General features: G+C 60.3%; 1 protein-coding gene across 5 annotated transcripts; it reads left to right on the top strand.

The window, feature by feature from the left end:
* The first annotated feature begins 5,322 nt into the window (after positions 1–5,322).
* LRRC32 (leucine rich repeat containing 32) lies at positions 5,323–18,621 on the top strand. 5 transcript variants are annotated; one of them, XM_047752440.1, is made up of 3 exons: positions 5,323–5,480; positions 10,018–10,108; positions 14,646–18,621. In XM_047752440.1, the coding sequence occupies exons 2-3, from the start codon at positions 10,022–10,024 to the stop codon at positions 16,548–16,550; spliced, it is 1,992 nt and encodes a 663-aa protein (XP_047608396.1). In that variant the 5' UTR covers positions 5,323–5,480; positions 10,018–10,021; the 3' UTR covers positions 16,551–18,621. The 5 variants fall into 5 exon arrangements, with proteins under 5 accessions (XP_047608396.1, XP_047608397.1, XP_047608399.1 ...); XM_047752441.1 differs by lacking the exon at positions 5,323–5,480 and adding an exon at positions 5,498–6,376; XM_047752443.1 differs by lacking the exon at positions 5,323–5,480 and adding an exon at positions 6,396–8,508.
* The last annotated feature ends 3,311 nt before the right edge of the window (positions 18,622–21,932 follow it).

Here is a 21,932-nt window from a genome sequence, read left to right as displayed (position 1 = left end):
CACCTGGCCTCACAAGCCCTCAGGGACTCTGACACTCTCCTGAGTTTGAGAGGAACTGGGTGAGGCCTCTGAGGAGCTTGCTGGACAGGGAGCACCTCCCGAGAGGCGAGTGTAGGGAGGTGGGGGGAGGGGAATTGAACCCTCAGCCACACGTGATCTCAGGCCGCATCCGCATGCGCTTTGGGCCAGAACTGGCTGTCCTTCAAGGAGCAGGAATAGAGGAGGCCAGGAGGAATCTCTGAAACTTCAAGAGGTGGCCATTGTCTTTGGGGATCACCAGGTTATGTGGGAGCCAGTTTCTGGAAGTTCTACCTGGCCTTGGGGCTTTGAACCCCTGGAGGAAGTCAGAAACCTGCCGGGAGTCAGCACAGTGAGAAACCCAAAGATCAGAAGGGATAAGAACTTGGGGAGGGGGAGTTCCCATTGTGGCTCGGTGGAAACGAATCTGACTAGCATCCATGAGGACGCAAGTTCGATCCATGGCCTCACTCAGTGGGTTAAGGATCTGAGAGGTCCTTAAGGTGGCAGATGTGGCTCAGATCCTGTGTTGCTGTGGCTGTGGTGTAGGCCAGGAGCTGCAGCTCCGATTCGACCCCTAGCCCGGGAACTTCCATATGCCACAGGTGCAGCCCCAAAAAGACAAAAAAAAAAAAATTGGGGGAAGGACCTCCAAGGAACCCCCAGAGGCAGGGTCCCCCCACTATGGGTTGTCTATCTGGGCCACAGCCCTTCCCCTGAAGGGGTCCAGGACTCACCTCTGCCCTGGTCCTGAGCGTACAGCGCTAGGGTCCCTCCGACCAAGCCCCTCCCAGTCACCATCTCCCATCGCTGGTGCCTCCGCCATCGGGTGCCTTCGCTCAGCCACAGAGTCACAGACTTTCACGGGGAAAGATGATGTCCGCCAGGCTGACCCAGCCCCCACTCCGCTCCGCTTTCCATAGCGTCTTTCTCGCAGCACTCCCTTGTAGTTGGCAGAACGACGGTCCCCATTTGGCAGCTGAGACCACCAGCAGAGAATGACTTCCCCCAGGTCGCTGCCCCTCAGCAGCCTGGCCTCTAATTAAAGCCCCTCTGGGGACACTCACATATTTGCTGCCATCTTACCCCAGGCTGGATTCTGTTGTGCTAACTTGGAGATGACACCTCATGACGTCATGGACCCTAAGCAAAGCCCATCCTGATAACCCCGGGTCATCAGGAAAAGGGTACCTCGCAGCTCACCTTCAAATGGTTAAAAGAGATGAAAAAGTTGTGTGTGGCGCAAAGGGACAAACCCCCAGGTTCCCAGCAGCCTGAGCAGTGCAGAGAGCTGTGGTTTCATGGTCCACAGCGCAGCACAGTCAAGCTGTGGAGACGCTTCTGATCCTGTCCTGCCTGCTTCACCCGGTCTCGAATTTTCTCACCTAACACCCCCCGCCCTTCCCTGGGGGCCTCTGGGAGCCTCCAGCCTCCTCAGCTCCGGTTATCACTGGCCAGATTCAGAGCCAGGAGCCTCCTGTGTGGCAACCAAGGGTACCCAGGGCTTTACCAGCACCCGCTTTCCCCGAATTGATGGCTCCAAGCACCTAGCGAGGGGGTGCCTTGTGCCCCCGCTGAGGACAGAAAATCAGCCAAGCCAGTCGCTGGCTATTCAGGAGGGCCCGGACATCCGAGGGCTTGATGGCAATGGCAGCCGTGCCCTATTAGCTGTGTGGCTGCGGGCAAGACCGAGGATCCCTCTGAGCCTCCGTCCCTCTTCTGTAAAAGGGGGGCCATGATAGTCCCCCTTTGGCTGGCTGGCTGTGAGGAGGAGGCAGTTCAAGGACGGTACCTGGCACCACGCCTGGTCCCACCAGCCCGTATCGTTCCCATGAAACACGAAAGCCGGTCCCCGGAGGAAGGGACGCCCCACCCATCTCTCTATCAGCGTTTGTTTCCCCAGGTGCCCAGCGGCGCTTTTCGGCTCACAAACTCCCCCAGCTGACACCTAGCAACCTTCGCTATCCCATCCTACTGTCCCCCCAGAAGGTGGCCCAGAGCTGGTAAGATCTTGCCCTAGGAAGCAAGGGAGGACGGGCAGAAGAACTGGGGAACCTAGGGTTTTGCCCCAGAAGGCAGGGCCTCAAAAGGGGCTGATGAGGGAACTCCCAGACTCCCAGGGGCCCGCAGAGGGGCTAAATAGGGGCAGGGAGGGAGGGGAGCCACATCCTTGCACTGAGATCTGGCCTGGGAGTCCTAGAGACCAAGGTTCAATTCCTGGCTCCAAAGCTGTGTGACTCGGGCTGGTTACTTAACCTCTCTGAGCCTCAGTTTCCTAGTCAGTAATTGAGACTAAAGGCATCTGAGGCTGTCTGGGGCTATCTTTATCCTGATTTACCTTATGAGATGAAGGATTGGCCCCCAGTAGGTGTTCAGCAAAGAGCAGTGGAACCCGAGGTGGGGTCCAGGGGGCCATGATCCTTCCCACTCTTTTCTACAGTTCGATAAGGACAGCAAGGCTCAGAGAGGTTTAGTGACTTGTCCAAGGTCACACAGGATGTGTACAACATTGCCTTCCTGGGTCACTCACTCTTACTGGAGACGCTCGGGTGTCATCCTGGCCTGAGAAACCCTCCCAAGGCGCCTCGAGCCTGCCTGGGTGCCTGATAGGGTTTTCTCAGCTCAGAATGGAGGTTCTCAAGACACAGGAAAAGTTGTCTCCTAGCTTCACTGACAGATGCATGAATGAGCGGAAGCATTTTCACAAAAATACCAACACAGGGAAGATGAGCTGCCCATTGCTGGCTGTCCAGGAGAATGCCCCCTCCCTGATGGGTGCGAGCAGGAGCTAAGCAACATTGGATGGAAAGCTGGCCTTGGTGGCCTTTAAAAGAAAGTCACCCCCCGCAGGGCCACCAGGCAAATCTCACCCTGCTTGGTTCCCTCTTCAGATCAGGTTCTGATGCCTGGACTTGGTCTTTGAAGCCTCTGGACTCCATCATCCTATGTTCTTGTCTGCCTCCCATCTGGTCTGGGAGCACCACAAGGGTAGGTCCTGGATGCTTTTATTCTGAAAGCTGCCAGGGAAGGGAGACCAGGTTCCCTGAGCAGGGACCACAGGCCAGGCCCCGGACGAGGTATTTATTATGCTCGTTGCTGCATCTCGCCTCCCCAGCAAGCTGGGAAGCAGGTGCTATTATGAGTTTCACGTTGCAGATCTGCAAACCGAGGTCAGAAAGATCAAGCAACCTGCTGAAAGTCACACAGCAACCTGACTGCTGAAGAAGCGAAGAGATAAAGGAAGGGGCGCTGAGCACGTGGGGTTCCCGCTTTCAGCCCCCAGTCCCAAGAGGCATCTGCAGCGGGTAGGTACGCTTGGTTGCCCATCTGTCTCCAACTCTTGGGGAGCCCCATCCAGGCACTGAGTGAGGTGGACCTCTGTGAACTGACTAACCACAACCACAGGCCCTGGGGGGCGGGGGCAGTGCGGGGAGGCGGTTGCTCCCCCAGAGCCCCTGCCCCGCCCTACCCCAGCTAAAGCTCTGCACCAGCCCAGTGGTTTCTGCTTGGCAGCAGCTCAGAGGAGAGTGAGGTGGCGCTGATGGGCTGGGGGGCAGGGGGTGGGTTGGGCCCGAGAGGCCGGGAATTGTCGACTCCAACTCAGCCATGCTCTGACCGCGCTGCAGGACTACCGCGAAGTGCTTCCCTTGGACAAGGATCTGGAAAAGGAAGCCTCCAGGGTGTGGCAGAGGAATCTCGCTGCAATAAAGACAGCGAGAGGTCCGTTATTCTTAGTTCTGGGACTATTCTTAGTACCAGGGAAGAAGCTACCATCTTACCCACTTTACAGATGGGGAAACTGAGGTTTCCTTTGACCAGAAGAGCACTAAAGCCCAGAGAGAGGGTTGCAAAGGCCAGAGGGGCCCTCCCTCAGCCTAGATCTGAGGTTCCCAGGGGCTGTGGGTTGGGGGGGGGTGCACCCTTCCCAGGTCCTGCGACCTTTTCTACCCTGGCCCTCATTGCAGCTCAGGCCCCTCCCAGCTATCACAGATGCCCTGCTCTGGGCTGTGCCCATCTTCCCAGGCTTGTCCCCCACATTAAGCCAGATTGGGGGGGGGGGCGACAACGAAAGGCAGCTGCCATCTAGAGTTCAGGGACCTCAGGTTCTAAGTCCAGCTTCACCCCGATTTACCACAAGGCTTTGGGTGGCCAACTTCCCATCTGTAAAGTGGGGCACCTGTGCCACCCTCAGGGCTGTGACCATCAGGGAAGCGAGACATCGAGGAAGACAATTTCTCTTCTGCCCTTGGAACTAGGTCTGGAGAACAGCTGTGCCCCTCCGCCCCTAGGCACCCCTACCCCGGGGGCCTGACCCAGCAGGGCAGGATAGCTAGATTTGGTAGGGCCATGGCCTGTAGGAGAGGGGGTGGCTTTGGGGAAGATGACTCTCAGCTTCTGGTGTAAAAGAATGATGCCACTGGGGCTGCTTTTGCACAGCGCTCTGAGCCAACCTGAGAAAGATGGTGCCTGGAAAAGGCCCCCACTTTGGCCTGGCCTTAGCTTTGGGGACAGACTGGGTTGAAATCCCTGTCTCTTAGAGTCCGTGTGACTTCGCATAAGCCATTTAACCTCGCTGGACTCAGTTTCCCCAGACAGAAATGGGGACCTTACTAGACCCTGGCACTGGTTTTTATTTATCCTCGCCATGCCCCTCCCTGGCCTGTTTCTCCATCTGGATTCTGGGGACTTTGGTGACACCTTTTCACAGAACCGGGAGAAGGGGAGGAGGAGGACGGATCTAGGCCCTAGAGCACCATCCAGAGAGGAGAAGTGACGGGCCTGGATCTCCGGGGGTGGGGGGTGGTGGCTGCGGTGTGGGGAACCCCCTCTGCGGCCACCCCAGGGCCAGTGAAAGGTCATTTCCTTCCGCCTTCGGCGCTGCCGGCACCTCTCCTGTGTGCTCCCCCCTCAGTGCTGCGGCGCCTACCGGGCCGGGGGAAATCGGGGCCAGGGCGGATTTCCTCTGCGGACCTGCGGCTCCCAGAGCCACCCGCCCCACCGGACCCCGCGGGGCCCCGACCTGCACGTGCGGTGGTGGCCCGGCTCGGCCTCTCTCGGTCTGCGCTTCCTCAGAGACCTCTCTCCCTCCCCGCCCTCGGATCCCGCCCCCCTCGACCCGCCCCCTCCCCGGCCGGGTTTCAGCTTCTGGAAAATGCTTCACCCGCTGGCGGGGTCCGGATAAACCGAGTCACAGGGGGCGCGCCGGGCGGGCGCTAGGACCCCGCGGCTGGCCCGAGGGGGGGGGCGTGGTGGGGCGGGTCGGCGGGAGAGCTATTTAAATTGGAGCCCGAGCCGCCCCCTCGCGGGTCGGGCTCCCGTGGGGCGGTGGACTGGCTGTGCACCTCCTCGGGCCGTGACCCCGGGGTCTGGCGCGGGGTGGAACCGGGGGGCGGGGGGCGGGCGGGTTCGCGCAAAATGTGCCGGGGCTGCCCGGGAGAGGAGCGGCGGCCGCGCTGAGCCAGGTAGGAGCCGCCCGGCGGGCGAGGCTGGCCCTCGGGGAACCCGCGGTCCCGCGCCCCTCTGGAGCCCAGGGCGCGGAGCTGAGCTGGGGCAAGTCCACCCAGACGCTGATCCCCAACAGACCCCTCCTGTCGCGGTCCCCTGCGTCGCGTGTGGAGCCAGGGTTGAACCTCCCTCGGCCCCTGACGTCTCCGAGGCTCCTAGCTCAGCAGATCTGTCCCGCGAAGGACGACGAGGCTGGCGGTCCCATTTGACAGATGGGAAAACAACTGCAGAAAGGCCGGCCCTTGCCCAGGGAACACACGGCGAGTCCGGGGAGGTTCAGGGTTCGCATCCCGGCCTCTGCCCACCCTCTGACCCTGGCCGGACGTGGTCTTCCCATTCCACCGCACCAGATAGCCTGCCTGTCTCTGGGATGTGGGGGGCGGTGGGGGGGGCGGGGCACCCACCTCTCTCCAAGGGGCTCCGCAGCCAGCCGTCTTCCTGGGTGGTAGGATGTGAGGGACCCCCGCCCCCACCCTCAGCTGCCTGAAATTCCGCCATCACAGCCACATTCCTTTGGGTTAAGGTCTAATTCCCCCGTGGGTTGCACATGTCTCCAGAATGGGCCTTGCCCTTAGTGATTCACTGCCTGGTGGGACCGACAGCAGCAGCTCTCCCAGGACCCCACTCTGCTGGTGATGGGAGCTGAGAGGTGGGAGGGGCGTGTCCCAGAGCCCAGCCCTATGAGCCTGTGTGTGTGTGTGTGTGTGTGTGTGTGTGTGTGTTGAGGTTAGAGGATCATTAGAGGGGGTTGGGGAGTGAGATCTGGGCCTGGTGTTGTGGAACCATTTGCTCTGGAGGCAGACAGACTGGATTCTGCTCCCGATTCTGCCATTTCCTGCCTGTGTGACTTTGGGTAAGTCACCTCTCTGAGCCTGGTTTTCCTCATGGGCAGATACTGTGGGGGCTGGAGAAAACACAGCCTTGGGGCCATGTAGGCCTGGGCTGAATCCCATCAGGCTTATGAGCTGGGTAACTGTGGGGTAAGTCACTTTGCCTTTCTGAGCCTCAGTGTTCTCATCTGTAAAATGGAAATTGTAGTAACTACTTCATTGGAGTTGTGAGAATGAAATGAAATGATATGGGTCACGTGCTTAGAGGAGTGTCTAACGTCCTTAAACAGTAGGGGTGGGCTTAGTGTGGTATTAGGCATCGCCCCCACCCCATTTCTCCCCCTCGTGTCTCTCTCTCTCTCTCTCTCTCTCTCAGTTCAGGCTTCTAGGATGTCCCCTGCCTCCTCTCTCCTGGGCCACTTGTCTTCAGGCTTGGGGTCTCCCCTTCAGCCCTTCTCTCCTTGTCTGGGCGGCTCAGCCCGAGGGTTTGTCCCCGCCGGGAGACACAATATGTGTCCAGGGCATCTTCACAGCCATTCTCGGCTTGATTATCACAACCATTGGCAGCAAATGGTGGCAAAACAGGAACCAGGCTCCTTGCCCTGCAGATGGGACACTGAGGCACTGAAACGTGAAGGGACTTGGCCCAGGGAGCAGGGCTGGTGAGCAGTAGAGGCTGGATGGGAGCCTGGGTCTCAGGGATCCCAGTCCTCCCTCTGAGCCTTCAGATTCTAGGCACTGTGTCTTGGGCGCTGCTGAAGGGTGCCCGCAGCCACGGGCCTTCTCTCTCTGTCAGATGGCAGGGCGGAGTTCCACCTGCTGCAGGGAGGGTCCCTCCTGGATGCTCAGATGCCCGCCTTGGGGCTAGGGTGGAATTAGGCAGAGGAGGGGAAAAGGAGGGCCCCTTTGGGCAGCGATGCCCTCAAGTTCCCAACTGCTCCAGGTCCTTCCTTGTTCGTTTCTTGCACTTCCCACTCCGCCCTTTGCCATGCACGCCTAACCCTGGCTTTGCTAATTGTCCCATAGATCTTTAGTGAGCACTGCCTCACAGACCCCTGATCTCATAGAATAAGAAGTAAGTGGAAATGATCCATGCGAGGAAAACAGTGAGACATGTGCAGATCTGGGAAGGGCCTTCCAGGTGGAGGGAGCAGCAAGGGCAAAGGCCCTGAGGCAGGAATGCACTTGCTGGGTTTGAGGAATGGCACGAAAGCCAGAAGTGGGTGAGAGAAGGGCAGAGGGTAGACGGGAGAGAGGAGACTGTGTGGAGAGCCTGGATTTTGTGGGAGGTTTTCAAGCAGTGAGCTTCGTGATCTGAGACATGACTTAAGGCATCGCTCCGGCTGCTTTGTGTGGGACAGACTGAAAGAGGTCGGGCTGGAAACGGGGTGTTGCTGGGGTCAAGGCCCAGGGTCCTGGAGGTGCTCAGTCTGCGGCAGTGATGGGGGAGGGAGGCAGAGCCGCGGAATACTTTTTAAGGAGAGCAGACAGAGCCGCCGGGAAGGAGTGTGACAGGAAGGGGACCTCAGAACAACCATTCTCGCCAGGTCGCCGCCGTGTCACCCCAGCGATGCCTTGTGTCCCTTCTCATACCTTCCCCAGCCTGCCCGCTGGAGGGAGCGAGTGAGATGGGTCCCAGAGCAGAGAGAGGCCCCTCTGCCTGGGGGCACTTCCCATGTTGGGGGCTGGGGGTGGGCTCCGGGAGCCACGGAGGGCTCAGTGCTGGAGGAGGGGCCAAAACGTGGCCCGGACGTGGCGAACTCAAGAAGGCTTCTTGGAGGAGGTGACGTCCAAGTTAAGACCCAAAGGATGAGGAGGGATTGCGCACAAGAGAGGGGAGGAAGTGAAGGTCTGGGGCAATGAAGAGGTGCTCAGAGAGCTGAAGGAAATAGGCGGCTTCCAGGACCCAGAGCGGGAGAGGGCACAGTGAGAAATGAAGCTGGAGCACCGAGCTGGCTGGGCAGGGCCAGCTCCCCAAGGGTCTCGAAGGCCCGGCAGAGGGGTTTCCACTCAATTCTGAGCACAATGGTGTTCGGAGATGTTCTGCCTCTTAAACAGCAGAACGACATTTCCAGGTGACGCTCAGGGCTTCAAAGTCACCACCGGGGCCTTTGCCTATTTGAGCAAGAAAGGACCTCAGAGCACCCGCCTTCAGGTAAAATTCATAGCAAGAATGCTTGTGGTTCTGACAGAGAAGACTCAGCCCTTAAAGAGTCTCTAAACGCCTCTTCTTCTCAAGCGTCCCTCGGAGACGCAATTCAGTACTTCTTCATCGAACACCTGCAGGAGGCCTTAGAGAGTAGAGGTTGAGGGCACAGACCCGGGCGCCAGACTTCCTGGGCCTGCCCCTGGTTCGCTGTGTGACCTTGGGCGTGTTGCTCAAGTTCTCTGAGCCTCAGTTCTCCCCTCTGCACACTGGGAAGGACAACCACGGACCCAAGTCATTGAATTAGTGTAAGGATGCCATGAATTCGTACATGTGAAGAGTCTAGAAGAGGGCCTGGTGCTTAGTGAGGGCTCTGGAAGTGACCCTTGCATAGAGTATGTCTCATTTGATCTTTAACAGAACTTGGCGAGGTGGGCCTGAACCTCAGAAGAGGTCACCAAGGCTCAGAGAGGTGAAGACACTTGTCCAAAGTCACACAGCCAGTTAAGTGGAGGAGAGGAGGAAGCCGTCTGGTGTGGGCAGTTGAGTCCAGGGCTCTCGGACAGCTTATGTGTCTCTCCTTGTTAATGTTTTGTATGTATTATGGTCACTTGTGTGCCTTTGTTTGTGTCCTCAATTCCCAGTGCAGAGCCGGACATGAGGAGGTGTTCAGTAAACATGTGAATGAATGAATGAATGAATGAAATTGATGGACTGAGCTGTGTATTCCTAGCATCTGGCCCAGATTCTCAGTGAGTGAGTCCCTAGCAGAAGCAGGAGGTGAGCCTGCTGAGGCCCCTGTGGGCCCCTCAACCCCCTGCCGAGCGGTTCATCAGAGAGAAGGGCTGGCCCAGCAGGCCTGGGTGTCCCACTGAGCAGCCGGCGGTGTCAGTGAAAGTTAAGTTCTGGCAGCCTGTTCCTGGGGAAGTCCACGGCCACGGCCACGGTGCTGGGGGCAGGGCAGGCCTCCTGGTGGGGCTTCCTGTCAAGGCTTCGGGTCCGGCCTTCAAACAATAGCAGGGACTCGCGAGTCAGAAAATCAAAAGAAAATGGGCCAAAGAAAAAGTCTGCGGGTGGGGGGATTGAGGAATTCTGTCTGGGGCTTGAAGAGCTCGGCTGGGGGCACCTGCGAGTAGCCTGGGTGGAAATGGAGCCAGAAGCGCAGCTCTTGACCTCCTCCCCCCCCCTCCCGCCCCCGCCAGGAGCTTGGCCCAGGGCAGCCCTGAGGGTCCCTCTGCCTCCTGCTCATCCCCTCCAGGATGTCTTCCGCCACGTGGGGTCTTTTGAAACCCAAATCTGACCATGTCACCCACTGCTAAAAGTCCAGGGTGATGGCCTAGCTCCCTGGCCGACATTGGAGGCCCTCTGTGGTCAGCTGCAGGCCCACTTCCCACCCCTTTGCGGCACCTTCAGTCTGGCTGTGGCCTGGGGCTCCCGGAGCACCGGCAGGATGGAGCGGTGGGGGCCCGAAGGAGCCTGCGGTCTTACCGGCGTTCACCTTTCTTCCTCTCCATGCAGAGCCATGAGCCACCAGATCCTGCTGCTCCTGGCCATGCTGACCCTGGGCCTGGCTAGCTCCCAACACCGAGACAAGGTGCCCTGTAAGAAGGTAAGAGAGCAGAGCGCTCCCCCCACCCTCTCAAGGGCATCCCACTGCCCCAGCCCCAGCAGCCAGAGGCATTTAATGCCTTTAAACCTTGCATTTGATGAGCACCCACGGGAAGGTTTAAGCGCCTTGTTTGCTGTTACCCCTGCCAGGGATAGTGACATTATTCCCATTTTATAGAATTAGAAGCCGAGGGTTGGAGAAGTTGGGTAACTCGTCCAGGGTCACTCAACTAGGGCTGATTTTGGACTCTGGTCCCTCAAGCTGCCCCATAGGGCCATGGGTCCAGCTAGGTGATGAAGCGTATGTATATGGGTGGGGAACTTGGGGGCGGGCCAGCTGGGAGGGGATCTTCTGTACTGAGTCCCTCCTGGGGACAGATCCCCTCCTCTCACTGGGCTCCTTAAGCGGGACCCATCTGCCACATCCCTGCTGCGCTGTCTCACACTTGTTACGGCCCAGGTCAAATACTGCCTCCTCCAGGAAGCCTCCCCCGACCCCTCCCGGCTGCCCAGCTTCTGTCTGTTCTCTTTTCTGGGCTCCCCGCTCTCTCAACATCGAGCACTTGGGGTAGTTGGTGAGTGGGTCCATGCCTGTCTCAGCCACCAGACCAAAAGCTTCCCAAGGGCAGCGGCCAGGTTTGGTTCGCTTAGTTGCATTTTCCTGCCTGGAGGCAGGGAGACCAGCCCTGACGTTCCTGTGACCCTGTGGGGTCCAGAGAAGAGGGACCATCTGGGTTCACTTGGAAGTCTGAGCGGTCACTGAGGTCGGGTCTAGAGCTCAGACTGGGGCAGGGACAGGCCCTCCAACAGCCCCACGTGGACCTGGGACTGGAAGCTCATGACACAGGGTGGAGGCTCTGGATGCACTCATCGCCAGAGCCCGGCAGCCCTCCCCTGGGGTAGGCCGTGTCCTGCTGTTGCTGCCTCACTTCTTGTTCCTCAGCGCCCTTCTGGAATTCCCGGAACTCAGACTGACAGGCAGAGAGGGCCTCAGACGTCACCAGCTGCAGCCCTGTGTTCCGCTTGGGGCGACAGGCTCAGAGAGGTCGAGGGCCTCCCTCATGCTGGGGGCTCGGAGCTCAGGGTGCATTGGGTGCCCTACAGGTGGGGTTCCGGGAACTGCCTTGGCCTTCAGGTGCCTTCCCAAACTGGACCAGAGACCTGGGCAGCCTCGTGCAACCCAGCCTCCCAGCAGTGCCCCCTCTGGGCCTCTGGGTCAGAGCACTGGGCAGAAAGCAAGACTTAGGCCCTGGGCTTGGCCAGCTTTGTGTCCTGGCTCAGCTCTCGAGGGCTGGTGCCTAGGGAGACTGAGCATCCGTGGGGTGTGGGCTCGCCTATAGGATAAGCACCCCCACCCACCATAACTAGTCAGGAAATGGTGGCTGGTGTTAGTTACTGGGGCTGAAGGAATCCGTCTGGGTGCTTGACCGCCTGAGGGCCAGGTGGTCGAACTCGGCTGCCACCAAAAGGAAAAGGAATTCCCAGTGGCAGTTTGGAGCCTCTGACCATCCGAGCTGATCTGAGATGGCCACCCCCTCGAGCCTCAAGTTCCTCAGGGGATACCGTGGGGCATATGATGCTCAGGAAAATTCAATGAGTCCAGGGGTCCGTGCCCTTGGCACAAGCCTGGCTCAGAGCCGGTGCGCCCTGCTTTGTGATGGTCATTGTGCTTGTGTTAATTTTGCTGTCTCCTCTTTAATCAGGAAGGTCCAGGGAGCTGAGGATATAGCGATGGGGAGGCTATGCCCAGTGGCCCCAGCTGGCAGGGAAGTAGTGAGGGAGGGAGGGGCAAGATGCCAGGCAGGCCCGGCACGCATGTCCAACTGCAGGAGTGTCCCCAGACTCGGAGTAGGGCCAGTCACTAGGCAGCATGGAGTTGGAAGAATCACACCTGCCTGATGGAGGGCAGCCCGTTCCTCCCCGCTTCTCACCTCGGGGCCCCGGGAAGGAAGCCCGGAGCTGGGCCAGGCAGGGAACACCCAGGCTGGTGTTCCTGTCCCGTGGCCTCAGCCGCTGAGTCACTGTGACCTCGCACAGGGCACCGCCATCTCCAGGCTCTGTCTCCCGACCTGGGAAGTGGGTGGGCTGGACCCTTTTTGTGCTGACGGTTGGTCTTTGACTCCAGTCTGATTAGATGGGTCATGTCTTTCCTTTCCTTTGGGAAAAGTGAGGATCAGTCCATTAGATCTTTACAAGCCCATGTCTGAGCCTCTTCATTCATTAGGAAAACATGCCGAAAAAACAAAAAGTACAGAGTGGCGCTCCCATCGTGGCTCAGCGGTCACCAACCTGACTAGCATCCATGAGGACGCGGGTTTGGTCCTTGACCTCGCTCAGTGGGTTAAGGATCTGGCGTTGCCATGAGCTGAGGTATAGGTCACAGACACGGCTCGGATCTGGTGTGGCTGTGGCTGTGCTGTAGGCCCGCAGCTGCAGCTCCAATTTGACCCCTAGCCTGGAGACTTCCATAGGCTGCAGGTGCGGCCCTAAAAAAAAAAAAAAAAAAAAAAAAAAAAGACAAAAAAAAAGTGCAGAGCATTTTCTATGGGCCAGCTCCATGGTATCCACTCAGTCAGACCTGTCCCTGTTTGCCTCGAGCTCACTGTCTAGCAGGTCCCCATGCAGACAGCCAGTTCAGGGGCCAAAGCTGTGCAAGAGGAAGCACAGGGGCTGTGAGAGCCCAGAGGAGCCCAGCAGTCAGGGAAGGCTGCGGGTGGAGGAGGCCTTGGCGCTCAGCACGGAGCTCCTCAGGCTGATCTGGTTGGAAAGGAGATAACCAGCAGGGGAACAGCAAGGAGGAGGCCCAGAGGTGGGTGTGGGCGGGCACAGTGGGCAGCGGGCAGCTGCAGTCCCTGCCTGTGGGCCGGGCTGGGGGGTTGGGAGGGCACTGGTCAGCCGGAGCCACAGACAGCCTTGAACCCTGGACTTTACCCTGAAGGGGTTTAGCCAAGGGCAGCGCAGTTAGAATGGCGTCTCTGGGCAGTTGCCGGGCATTTGGCTGGCAGGTAGGGCAGAAAGTGTCAGTGGCGACAGAGAGGCGGGGGCAGGAGAGGGCCTCAGCCGGGTGGTTATGGAAGCAGACCCTTTGCTGGGAAAGCCTGGGGTTCCTGGTCGTCCTAGAAAAGACAGGGAGACGGCACATGCATGGAAAGGATTCTAACCCCTGGAGGCACGCGTGGTAGAGAAACAAAAGTGGGGCCTTTTGTTGTTCAAAGACCAGGGTTCAAAAGCCAGCTCTGCTCCTCGCCAGCTGGGTGCCCTGGACCTCCCTTCTCCTCTCTGAGCTTGGGTTTCTTGGGCGGGAAGGGTGCCGGGTTCAGTGGGCGGGCTGTTGCGATCTAGTGAGACCAAGGGTCTGAAAATGCTAAATAAATGTAGAATGCTGAATGGGCTCTGGGGAAGGATGCGCTGCTTTCTGGATAAGAAACCAGAGTGGTGATGTGATTTGAGGGGCCCCAAACGGCAAAGTCACAGTTTTGTCATCAAAGAATGGGGGTAGGGGCCGTGGTCATCCTATCCCCTGCCCCCCCACCCTGTCTCCAGGGGCCCATCTGGGCGGGAAGTTGAGGCACCCATGGGGCTGGGGGGCATGGGCAGCGACAGCAGAAAAGAGGCTGTGTGGGGGGGAGCCTCAGTGAGGAAGGCAGGCTGTGGGACCCAGAATTCTGCCCCATGGAGTGAGGGCTTGGATGAGATCTGAGGATGAAAGGCCAACATTACAACTGAAAATGGGGAGTTCCCATCATGGCTCAGTGGAAATGAATCTGAACAGCCTCCATGAGGATGTAGGTTCGATCCCTGGCCTCACTCAGTGGGTTAAGGATCCAGCCTTGCTATGAGCTGTGGTGTAGGTCGCAGACGCGGCTTGGATCTGGCGTGGCTGTGGCTGTGGTGTAGGCTGGCGGCTGCAGCTCTGATTTGACCCCTAGCCTGGGAACTTCCATATGTCGTGGCTGTGGCCCTGAAAAAAAAAGACCAAAAAAAAAAAAAAAACCACCCCCAAACAAACCTGAAGATTTGCAAATAATATTTCTCCCTTTCGGAGCCATGTCTCCCAAAGTAGGTTCTAGTCGAACACCAGCTGGGTGAATTGAACTCACTGGGCTCATGGAAGGAACTCGGGCTGTGGAACCAGGGGGCCTGGGTCTCAGCTTGGCCCTGCTCCTCACTGGCTCTGGGTCACCCTAGGTGATTCCTGACTTAGTTTCCTATAAAAGGGGTAAATGTCGGCACAGTGTTTGTTAGTTCGTTTGTCCGTCTATCATCTCTCTGTCTCTTTACTCCTCAGAGCTTCCTTGAGCGGCTCCCTGATGGACTGGGTACCAGAGTCAGGGGGAGGGAGTGGAGGTGGGGGGTCCTCTGGACATGGGGTGACCACAGCGCTGGGGCAGAGGAACCACAAGGATGGGGAGGGCAGCGGAGAGGCCTAGGCAGGCCCTCCGGGGGCTCAACGCATTCTTCCCAGGGGCCCGTAGCTGAGTCCCCCTCCTGCTGCGCCCACTAACGCCCGCTGCCCTTCCTGCCCTCCCCCGCCCCAGGTGGACAAGGAGGCCTCGTGCCAGGGCCTTGGGCTGCTCCAGGTCCCCTCGATGCTCGCGAGGGACATCGAGGCCCTCGACCTCTCTGGGAACCAGCTGCGGAGCATCCCGGCCTCGCCCCTGGGCTTCTACGTGGCGCTTCGCCGCCTGGACCTGAGCGCCAACGAGATCAGCTCCCTCCACCCGGGTGCGTTCCAGGCCCTGCCCCACCTGGAGCACCTCAACCTGGCCCACAACCGCCTGGCGCAGGGCATGGCGCTGGGCCCTGGGGGGCTGGGCCCCCTGCCGCACCTGACGGCGCTGGACCTGTCGGGGAACAGCCTGTACAGCGGCCTGGCCGAGCAGCTGCTGGGGGAGGCGCCCGCCCTGCGGACCCTCTCGCTGGCCGAGAACAGCCTCACGCGCCTGGCCCGCCACACCTTCCGGGGTGCGCCGGCCCTCGAGCAGCTGGACCTTCACAGCAACGTGCTGATGGACATTGAGGACGGCGCCTTCGAGGCCCTGCCGCGCCTGGCGCACCTCAACCTCTCCAGGAACTCCCTCACCTGCATCTCGGACTTCCGCCTCCAGCAGCTGCGGGTCCTCGACCTGAGCTGCAACAGCATCGAGGCCTTTCAGACAGCGCCCGAGCCCCCGGCCGAGTACCAGCTCGCCTGGCTCGACCTTCGGGAGAACAGACTACTCCACTTCCCCGACGTGACCTCCCTCCCGCGGCTCGTTTACCTGAACGTGTCCAACAACCTCATCCGGCTGCCTGCGGGGCCGCCCCAGGGCGGCGAGGGCATCCACGCGCCTTCCGAGGGCTGGGCAGCCTTGCCCGCCTCCAACCCCGGCCGCAACGCCAGCACCCCGCCCCTCTCCCAGCTCTTGAATCTGGATTTGAGCTACAACGAGATCGAGCTCGTCCCCGAGGGCTTTCTCGAGCACCTGACCTCGCTGCGCTTTCTGAACCTCAGCCGGAACTGCTTGCAGGCCTTCAGGGCCTGGGGGGCCGGCTCCCTGCCCTGCCTTGTTCGCCTGGACATCAGCCACAATGCGCTGGAGAAGCTGGAGCTGGGCGCCGGGGCCCTGGGGTCTCTGCGGACGCTGCTGCTGCAGGACAACGCCCTGCGGGACCTGCCCCCATACGCCTTCGCCAGCCTGGCCAGCCTGCAGAGGCTCAACCTGCAGGGGAACCGGATCAGCCCCTGCGGGGGGCCAGGTGAGCCTGGACCCTCGGGCTGCGTGGCCTTCTCTGGTATCTCCTCGCTCCGCTTCCTGAACCTGGTGGACAATAAAGTGGAGACGCTCCGGGCAGGTGCCTTCCTGCACACGCCGCTGACCGAGCTGGACCTCTCCGCCAACCCTGGGCTGGATGTGGCCACGGGGGCCTTGGCGGGCCTGGAGGGCTCCTTGGAGGTCTTGGCCCTGCAGGGCAATGGGCTGGCTGTCCTGCAGGTGGACCTGCCCTGCTTCAGCTGCCTCAAGCGGCTCAATCTGGCCGAGAACCGCCTCAGCCGCCTGCCTGCCTGGACGCAGGCCGTGTCCCTGGAGGTGCTGGACCTGAGAAACAACAGCTTCAGCCTCCTGCCAGGCAGTGCCATGGGCGGCCTGGAGACCAGCCTCCGGCGCCTCTACCTGCAGGGGAATCCGCTCAGCTGCTGTGGCAATGGCTGGCTGGCGGCCCAGCTGCACCAGGGCCGTGTGGACGTGGACGCCACCCAGGACCTGACCTGCCATTTCGGCTCCCAGGAGGCAGTGTCCCTGAGCCACGTGCGGCCCGAGGACTGTGAGAAGGGGGGGCTCAAGAACGTCAACCTCGTCATCATCCTCACGTTCGCACTGGTGGCTGCTGTCCTCCTTACCACGCTGGCCACCTGCTGCTGTGTCCGCCGGCAGAAGTTCAACCAGCAGTACAAAGCCTAGAGAGGCTGGGGGCTGCGGACCAGCTCAGCCAGGAGACCCTTCCAGGTCAGTGGGGGAGCCAGAGGCACAGAAAGGGGGGAGACTGACCCGTGATCGCACAGCGAGCCAGGGTCCGAGACCCCTGGTCTCTAAATCCCAGCCCGGGGCTCCTTTCCCTGCGTCCGTCTGCATCAGCAGGCAGCCTGCTTCCCGGCCACACATGTGGTCCAGCTGTGGAAGCCGGAAGTTGGGCAGTTTCAGGAGTGACCGAGTGCACGTTCGACCCATCGGATCAAGAAATCTTTGCCAGGCATCTGCTTTGGGCCACACCCGGGCCTGGGCATCAGGGATGCTGGGGAACGAGACACATCCCTGCCCTCAGCACCTCCCCGTCTGGGCGGGGAGGGGGTTGCAGAGTGTGCAGGGCCCACGCGGGGTGTGGAAGCCAGGCCTCCAGAACTCCGCAGCCCCAGCTGGCTGAGTGCGGATGGTCTTGCAAGACCCAGAGGGTTTGTCTCAGACGTTTCCAAGCAGACTGTTTGTCACATCTTCTGATAATGACTTTCAGCTTCTCTGGAACAGAAAGAGCTTGTGACCGGAAGAGAGCTGGAGCCACTTGAGCACGGCTCGCATCCAGTGCTATTAGGCGGGCTGTGACAGCTCCAGCAGGCCCAGTTAAGAGGTGGTCTCCCTGGGCTCCGGCCCAGCACTGGACCGTTCCGTTTCCTGCCCAGGACAGGCTCTTCCCCGCCTTGGCACTCTCGTGGCACACACTGGCCCGAATACTGCCCTAGCCCCCTACTCCCCCCCCCAGGCCCCCTGTTCCATCCCAGCCCCACCCTGGCTGGTGAGCCAGGAGTTAGGACCTTCGGTATCGGGTTCTGTTTTGCACCGTGCCTGACAGCGGTGACAAACCCACGCCTGCACCTGCCTCTTTATGACAACTCCCTGAGGTTGGTAGTTTATCCTGTTTTACAAAAGAGGCTCTGAAAGTCTCTCTCCGCGGACCTCCAGCCAAGAAAGGCCAGGACTGAGGTTCAGACTCACACATCTGCCCGAGTCCAGGGCCTGAGCTGGACCGCGGCCGGGGCCACAGGCTGTTAGGGCCCCATGTGGCCGGAACAGAGCCAGGAGCATCCTGCGCTGTGGACACGCACCCGCTCCTCCCCCGGGCGGGGAGAGAGAAGACGGGCATCTCCTCCATCTCGGCCTCAGGCTCCCTTATTCCCTCCTTTGCAGATTGGGTGGGCGCCCCCGTTTCTTGCCCCTCCATCCCCTCCTTTCCTCTCCCTCCGTGGAGCAGAGCCACTGAGTTTCACCTCCCCGTTGCACAGAGAGGGAAGCTGAGCCTTAGGAAGAGAATGGGATCCGCTCAGAGCTGCACGAGTCCGTGGCAGATCCTGTGACTAAAGGAAGAAGGTGGATTCGGGGACCTCGCGGGGAGGGCGGGGAGGGGGGAGGTTGGACTTCAGCGGTTTCCTTCTCTCTCAGCTGTGTCACATTGCACAATAACACTGGTTCCAGACTCTCCTTTTGGTCCTTATCATGCAGGGATTTTTTTTTTTCCACCCTAGAAAAATGGAGGGAAAGAAACACCCATCCAGATAAAACCCCCTGCTTCTCATACCCATGGAATCGTGGGCTGTCTGGGACGAAGGAAGCCTGGGATCCGCCCAGGCTCCCGTGTCATTGGCTTCACCCTCTTACCTGTGCCCGACCCACGGTCAGGTGCGCGACGGTGCTCAGTCAAGGGTGAGACGACGAAAACGCCTCTCTCTCTGCCCCGTTTCACAGATGAGAAAACTGAGGCCCAGAGAGGGTCGAGGACTCAGAGAGTCCACGGCAGAGCCGGGGCTAGAACCCGGTGGCCTACGGGGCAGCGGGTGGCTCCAGTGCTGTTTGGGGGCCTGACCCCAGGCGTTCCCCCACACTCTTCCTTAGGCCCCGGGGGGCCAGGTGTGGGCTCCCCCTCTGCCCTGGGTCTGATCTTGGAAAACACTACACGATGCTGCTGTCACCTCCCAGGAGCCAGGCCTCGGGAGCAGCTCTTTGTATAACCCACGTGAATGTATTAAAAAAGGATTTTGGAGAACCCGTGCGGCCTGCCAACCTCTTCCTCGCAGTGGGTAGTTGGCATCAGGGTGTCCATTGAACCCCGCGCTCCTCTATGGTCCTTCCGGCGTCTGAGGCCTCATGCAGACCCCTGCCTGAGGGGGGGGGACAGGCTGAGGACCGCTGGGTGGGGGGCTGAGGCTCTGGGGCATCACCACCCTGGACCTTGGCCCCTCAGCCCCTGGCACGTCCCCTGCCACACCTCTGTCCCCTCCCCCTCCGCGAGCCCCACCCCCCTGAGAAGATGGCGGCTTCCAGCAGGAAGCCCGTCGTCGGCCTTCCCTCCTCTGACCCGGCTTCCGCTGGCCCCCTCCCCCGGGGCCTTGGCCGCCCTCTCTCGTCCTCACTCGCCGCTCCCTCCGCCCCTCCCTCCTCTCTGTCGGCCTCTTCCTCTCAGGCTTCAGCTGTGCCCAAGGCTCACCCATCTCCAGAACCATAAGAAGACCCTTAAACCACTCTCTGCTCTCCTTTACCTACTTCCCGAATCAATTTCTGGTACAGTAGCTTCCCCTGCGCCCCCCCCGCCCAGCCTCGCACACCCCGGGCTGCCTCCGACCCCACTTCCACCTTGTTCCCTGGTGCCCTGGCTGAGGCCACCAAGGATGCACCTTTCAGGCCCTCAGCCTCCTTGACCCTCCGCTGCAGCGCCCCTCGCCTCTGTCCTCCCCGTCACCCCCACCCCCTGGACACACTTCTGACGTCTAGGACCCCAGAGGCCTTCCTCCCAGGCCACTCCTCTTCAGGCTCTGCGTGTGCTCCTCTTCCTCGGGCCATCTGCATGGCGACCGCCAGGACTCTTCTCCCAGGAAGGTCATTGCCCTCAGCGCTGTAGCCACCCCGTGGCTCTGACGACACCCACATCCCTGTCTTCAGCCCCAGCCCCTCCTGAGCATCCTGCCCTGATACCCCGACCCCCAGAGGCCTCCCCAGCTAGACAGCTGCCCATCTCCCAGGGACTGGAGGACCGAGAATGAGCAGCCAGGCTGCAGTTCAAGGTTGAACTTGGAAGAGCCAGGGGGGGCCAGAAGAAGAGCGTTCCTGGTTCCTGGAAGGGAGCTGGAGGGCGAGGGTGGGCTGTGGGGCCTGGGGAAGGGGCGTCCCCGGCTCTCCCACTTTGCAGCCTCTGTCCTTGTCTTCAGGTGGCCCCATCTCCTCTTCTCAGCTGCCTGACCCCCAGACACTCCCCCTTGGTAGGTGCCAGCCTGCTTTTTTCTGCCTCCTCTCGTGCAAGCTCCAGCTCGGCCTCCCCCACCCCCAAGGATCCTGGCGGTCCCTCCAGCCCAGCTTCTTCCCTGGGCTGTGACCCCTCACCTCCCCGTTCCTGCTCCCGTCAGAAGGAAGCGTGAACTGCCTAGTCCATGGGTGGGGCTGGGGTGGAGAGGGCAGATGGCTTGATGCCCTGACACATAGTAGGTGCTCCATGAAGGCCTTAAGGAAGTCACTAGCATGGGCTGCGCTCAGCTTAGGACTCTGCCGGTGGGCCTCCAACCCTGCCGGGAGCCCACCCAGCCGTGACCCCTCTTCCTGGCAAACAGGGGAGTTTGCTCGCCCCCGGCCAAGACCTCCAGCAAGGCAGAAATTCCTGTTTTCGGCCGAACATAGACACAGCTGCCCACTAGGTCATCAGAGCATCCGGTAAGTTCCAGGGAGAGAGGAGGCCCTCGCCCAGCCCCCGTCACAGACGGACTGCAGTGCCAGGTCTCACGGCTCCCTTGATCCAGTGAGCTGCTCCGGCCCTCCACGAGGACCAGGGCCCAGCAGAAGCCAAGCTTGCAGGCCTGGCAGGAGAGGAAGAAGCCGGCAGCCATGGCCGGCCGCTGCCTCCCCCTCTCTGTCCCCTGTGCTAGCATACCCCCTGGGACCCAGGGTCTCCCTTCTGCTTTCTGGGTCCCTGTCATCTAGCAGCTCACAAGGCCCTGCAAGTCTGGGTCCCCACGGCCCTCCAGCGCCATCCCCTCTGGCCACCTCCCACCTCTCACTCAAGCTGATGATCACTGAGCATTTCCGGGGGGGCCCTGCATGGACCACTTGGTGTCCATAGTCTTAGATAATTCTACTAGTCTTTGGAGAGACCCTCATTTTATTATTATTATTATTATTATTATTATGTGCACACACGCATATGGAAGTTCCTGGGCTAGGGGTCTGATCGGAGCTGCGGCTGCCAGCCTACGCCACAGCCATGGCAACGCCAGATCCAAGCTGCATCTGTGACCTACGCCGCAGCTCATAGCAACACCAGATCTTTAACCCACCAAGCAAGGCCAGGGATCGAACGCGCGTCCTCACGAGCCACAGCAGGAACTCCCATCATCCTCATTTTAGCGAAGCTGAGACTCAAGAGCCCACGGCTGTAAGATGCCACAGCGGAGATTTGAACCCAGGTCCACCTCCCTCCTCTTAACCATTAGGCAGTGATCTTAGGGACCATTAGGGAGCACCCGTCCTGATCTTGTGAACACCAGGCTCTCCCCGACCTCCTCTATTTGAAGTGTCTCACCCACCCTGATCCACCTGCCAAATGCCTTATTCAACCCCTGGCCTCATCTCCTCTGGGAAGACCGCCCTGATTGCCCTCCTCCAGCTGCCAGCGGCCTTGGGCTGCCCTGGGCCACAGTCCTGGGATGTCTGCCTGGTCCACCACCAGGCTGGGAGCTCCTGGGGGTAGGTCCCACCGGATCCTTTCTGCGCTCCTGGGCTGGTGAACCAGCACTGAGGCAAGTTCAGAGAAGTCTCCTGGATGGATGGTGCTGCCCTCCAGGACCTAAAGGCTTTGGGAGTAAGATCAGCTCTCAGACCAAAAATGAGGGCCAGGCTGTTCAGACAGACCCAAGGGACACAGGGGACTGCAGGGTGTGGGCTGCCCGGGGGAGAGGCCTCTCCTCTCCCCAGCCTCGTTCCCCTTCGTTCCTCTTGCCTCTGGGACCCCGCTCTCCCCCACCCCCACCCTCTCTTCTGCATCTTCTGCCTTGGCCACCTCTCCCCCACCCCTCTCACTGGGAGCAGTCGGGGCTGTGGTGCTGAGAACGCAGAGGGGTGAAGGGAGGGAGGCCCGAGCTGTTTATAGGAACTGGAGCAGCTCCATCCATCAGCTCTGTTTGGAGCTGGAGACCAAGCATAATAAATACCTTGGCTCCTCCCCAGCTGTGCTTTCCCTGAACTTGGCCATTCGAACTCCAAATCTCTCTGGCCTGCTGGTTCTCAGGACCCAGTTCCCACCCCACCCCACCCCACTCCCACCTCCCACCGAGCTGCCCCCTGGAAGGAGCTCTGCCTCCGAGACCAGAGACA

The sequence above is a fragment of the Phacochoerus africanus genome, chromosome 11 (genome assembly GCF_016906955.1).
Source record: "Phacochoerus africanus isolate WHEZ1 chromosome 11, ROS_Pafr_v1, whole genome shotgun sequence".
In the NCBI taxonomy this organism is placed as follows: domain Eukaryota; kingdom Metazoa; phylum Chordata; class Mammalia; order Artiodactyla; family Suidae; genus Phacochoerus; species Phacochoerus africanus.
The sequence above is the reverse complement of the archived record's forward strand: the minus strand, read 5'-3'. Positions and strand labels throughout refer to the sequence as shown.